The 3278-nt window shown below is 41.7% G+C and overlaps 1 protein-coding gene across 1 annotated transcript in view; it reads right to left on the reverse strand.

Annotated features, from left to right (window-relative positions):
* pdlim1 (PDZ and LIM domain 1) overlaps positions 1-3278 on the reverse strand; it is a 15879-nt gene that overhangs the window by 8688 nt on the left and 3913 nt on the right. The window contains exons 2-4 of the mRNA XM_015381109.1: positions 1759-1910; positions 1401-1485; positions 329-513 (exon numbers count right to left, since the gene is read on the reverse strand). Coding sequence (XP_015236595.1) covers positions 329-513; positions 1401-1485; positions 1759-1910 — 422 coding nt within the window. The remainder of the gene's footprint in view (positions 1-328; positions 514-1400; positions 1486-1758; positions 1911-3278) is intronic.

The raw sequence follows: 3278 nt of genomic DNA on the forward strand, positions 1-3278 counted from the left end.
AATCTGCCAATTACTCTTTCTTGATTGAACCCATCTAAAAATTAAAACATGCCAAATGGCAACTTATAATCAGGGTTTGTACTTTTACACTCCTGGAATCCATTATGTCAAACTAAGAACATGAAGCTTTATGTAGTCTGGCATTTATGGATTAGAGGGCTTTTTTTTTTTTTCTACTTTAAATTATGCCAACATAATGTATGTGGATAATGAGTTTTACTTTTTTAACTTGACCTTAGTTGACATAAAATGTTTCAGTAATGCTACTTTTTATGTTAGCTTGCCTCAGGGCCCCAGTGCGCCGAGGTAACATCTAATCAGGACTCACTTGTTGTTGGGCTCATTAACTGTGGCCACCGTCTTCACTTCGTCCACAGCAGAGTTGAAGTCCTTGATGTTTTCCGAAGAGTACAGACCGGACGGACTGTTGTACTGGTTGGTCACGACTTTGGGGCCAAATCCAGAGAAGGGCAGGGCGCTCCTGTTGTGGGATGAACCGATGTGTTTCACCTCCTGGACAAAAAGGAACGTTTAAAGAGACACGTCAGGCGGAGTTCTTGCAGAGGAACTCGGTGAAAGAAAAGAACTTGTACATGCCTCACGGTGAAAATGCAAACTAGTACGTTTGTGATGAATTTAGTGAAAAAACATGCACTGGAGAAACACGGATTAGGTTTTTGCAGATCTTAATTAGAAACTTGACCAAACAACAAACAAAAAGTCTTGCTTTTGGTTCGACAACTTTATTGAACATAACTGGACGAGTTATTGATGTTTGTCCAATTCTATTTCAGGGTGTGAGCCAACAAACACGGAATGACATCAGCATGGCAGCTTTGTGGGCATGTAAATACCACCAAATCTAGCTCATGCCTCACAGTGGGAACACAGAAATGTCTCCAAACACAGAACACGCTTCAAGCATCTGGCTTCTTCGTTGAATAGGGAAAATTCTTGGCAGAATTATAAACTTTATAAGCAGCTGGTTAAAATTAACAAGAATGAAGGTGATAGATTTCAGCTAAACGCTTCAAACGTGTTTAAAAGGTGGATGAAGAAAAAAGCACAACACACACACACACACACAGACGGCCTGTGACATAGTTTCCTACATGAATTCACAGTTTGGCCTCAACTTTTCCCCTCGAAAGAGCAGCAACTGAGGCTTACGTCACAGCTTGGCTGATAAACTACTGTCTCCTAGGAAACCTCCTGTTGGGAAGCAAACAATGACTTCATTTCTGGCACAAAATACTCCCACAACCTTAGCAGGAAGCGTGGATAATACATATTCAGGCTTCCAGAAAACATACAAGTACCTATGAATGAATTCTGGTTTTAAATCTAAACATCAGGGCTAAGGCGTTAATTTTAAACGCTACGTTAATGCCGTTACACACCCGTGGTTCTGACGCAAGGTTCATCTTGTAAGGGTGCGTCTTTCCTTCCTCGGATGAAAGTGGTGACCACAGCTTACTTTCAGACCTGCAGGGCGAAATGAAAGAAAAAAAAAAACACCACAGCTTTAATTCTGCTTCCTTTTTGTTTTCTCTGTGACCTGAACGCCATGATGTAATGCAGTGAGATAAATTGGAGTTGCAACACAGACACACAAAAGGCCAGATCCTGCCTCCTAATGCATGAGCAAACAGCCCTCACTGAACACCTGGATAAAAGCTGAGCTGTCTCCCATTACTCACAGTTTTTACAAGGCCGGGGCCGGGGCCGGGGCGGGCGGTGCATGCTGCTACAGCCTACCTGTCAATGGAGAGCGCCATTTCCTCTACGCAGCCCTTGATCTTGTTCTGCGCCTCCAAGTGAGTCATGCTCTCTGTTGGCTCACCATTGATAGATAAAATGATGTCTCCGATGCACAAGTTGGCCTGGGCTGCTTTGCTTCCAGGGTTGACCTAAAAAACAAAAAAAAAAATCATAACAAAACAGAAGGAATGTTTTGGAATTTGAAACGTATTCAGACCAAATAATAAAGTAGGTTGACTTTAATTTCACTGGGCTCATATCAGGGCCTCAGATCTGCTGTGCTGACCCTTACATACTTTGCCCACATAGTTTTGTTTACTGTAAATAGAAGGAAAGCCACTTGCAAACAGGACTTTTCAGTCAGCCGCCCAGAAGGCAGATGTTTTATCAAGATAAGGGGCTTAAAGTGGAGAGGCTGGCACAGTCCAGGAATTCCTAATCACATTTCCATGGGTGGAGCGGACCGTCGCAGCAGCGGCAAGGTTTACAACAGGAACTCCTGCCTCTGCTCAGGCAAAGTACACAGTGGAGTCATATACCATGACATTACAGGCAGAGGTTCAGACGGGGATGGGGGAGAAATGTTATAACGGCATGGTTTGGTATTAATGCAGAAAAGTAGGCAAGTGGGGAAAAAATAAAATAAAAAGATCTTCTTGGGTTCTATGGTGCTAAGCAGCTGTAAGAATGTTTACCAGGGCCAACTTTTCCAAATAACAGCCTATTTCTATGTGCACAGCTTTCAAAGCTACATTAAATGGTACGCTACGCAAGCTCTAACAAGTCTGGGTTTTCCCAAATAAAAAAACCCCTTAAGTTAAAAGAAAAAAGTCAGACTGAGTTCGCTTCAGCACCTCCTCCTCTGTAATGCTTGTTTTACAGCTTCACCGACTGTGGCTAAATAATCTAACCAAATATGCTTCCTTAAAATGCTCAAGAAAACCATCAAAGTTTATGAATGAACAGAAAACAAAAGGCTCTCTGTGCCTGCATTTATGATTGAGGTGACGGAGTGACACTGACGGAGTGACACTATCAAAACAGAGAGGAAATATAATCATTTTAGCCGAGAAATTCTATAAACTGCTCTGCTTGAAAACATCAGGAGCTTATTGATGAGTGCATCTAAATGGGTCCAGTCTGGTTTTTGCCTAAAAACAAACAGTGCTATGCTAATATTAGGTTATCTGTTTTAATTATATTAGAGTAGGTGATTTAACAAGGTTTTAATCAAGTTTTAGAGACCGGCAGAATTCCTGAAAAGGACAAAGTATTTTGACGTCAAGAAAAGAAAAGGAATCCTGCGGAAAGAAGTGCTGAGTGTCAATGTGGTTTTACTACAAATATGTTCAGTTTAAGTACGTTTTAAACCAGAATTCAGTTGGAGACACTATTCCCATTCAACTATATAAAAAAACCCAAAAACAAATGCTAACAGTCTACTTTTATAAGATGAAACATCCACGGGCGAAAGGCGGGGTACGCCCTGGACAGGTCGCCAGTCCATCACAGGACAA

The sequence above is a fragment of the Cyprinodon variegatus genome, unplaced genomic scaffold (genome assembly GCF_000732505.1).
Source record: "Cyprinodon variegatus isolate N-32 unplaced genomic scaffold, C_variegatus-1.0 Scaffold11, whole genome shotgun sequence".
Taxonomy (NCBI): Eukaryota; Metazoa; Chordata; class Actinopteri; order Cyprinodontiformes; family Cyprinodontidae; genus Cyprinodon; species Cyprinodon variegatus.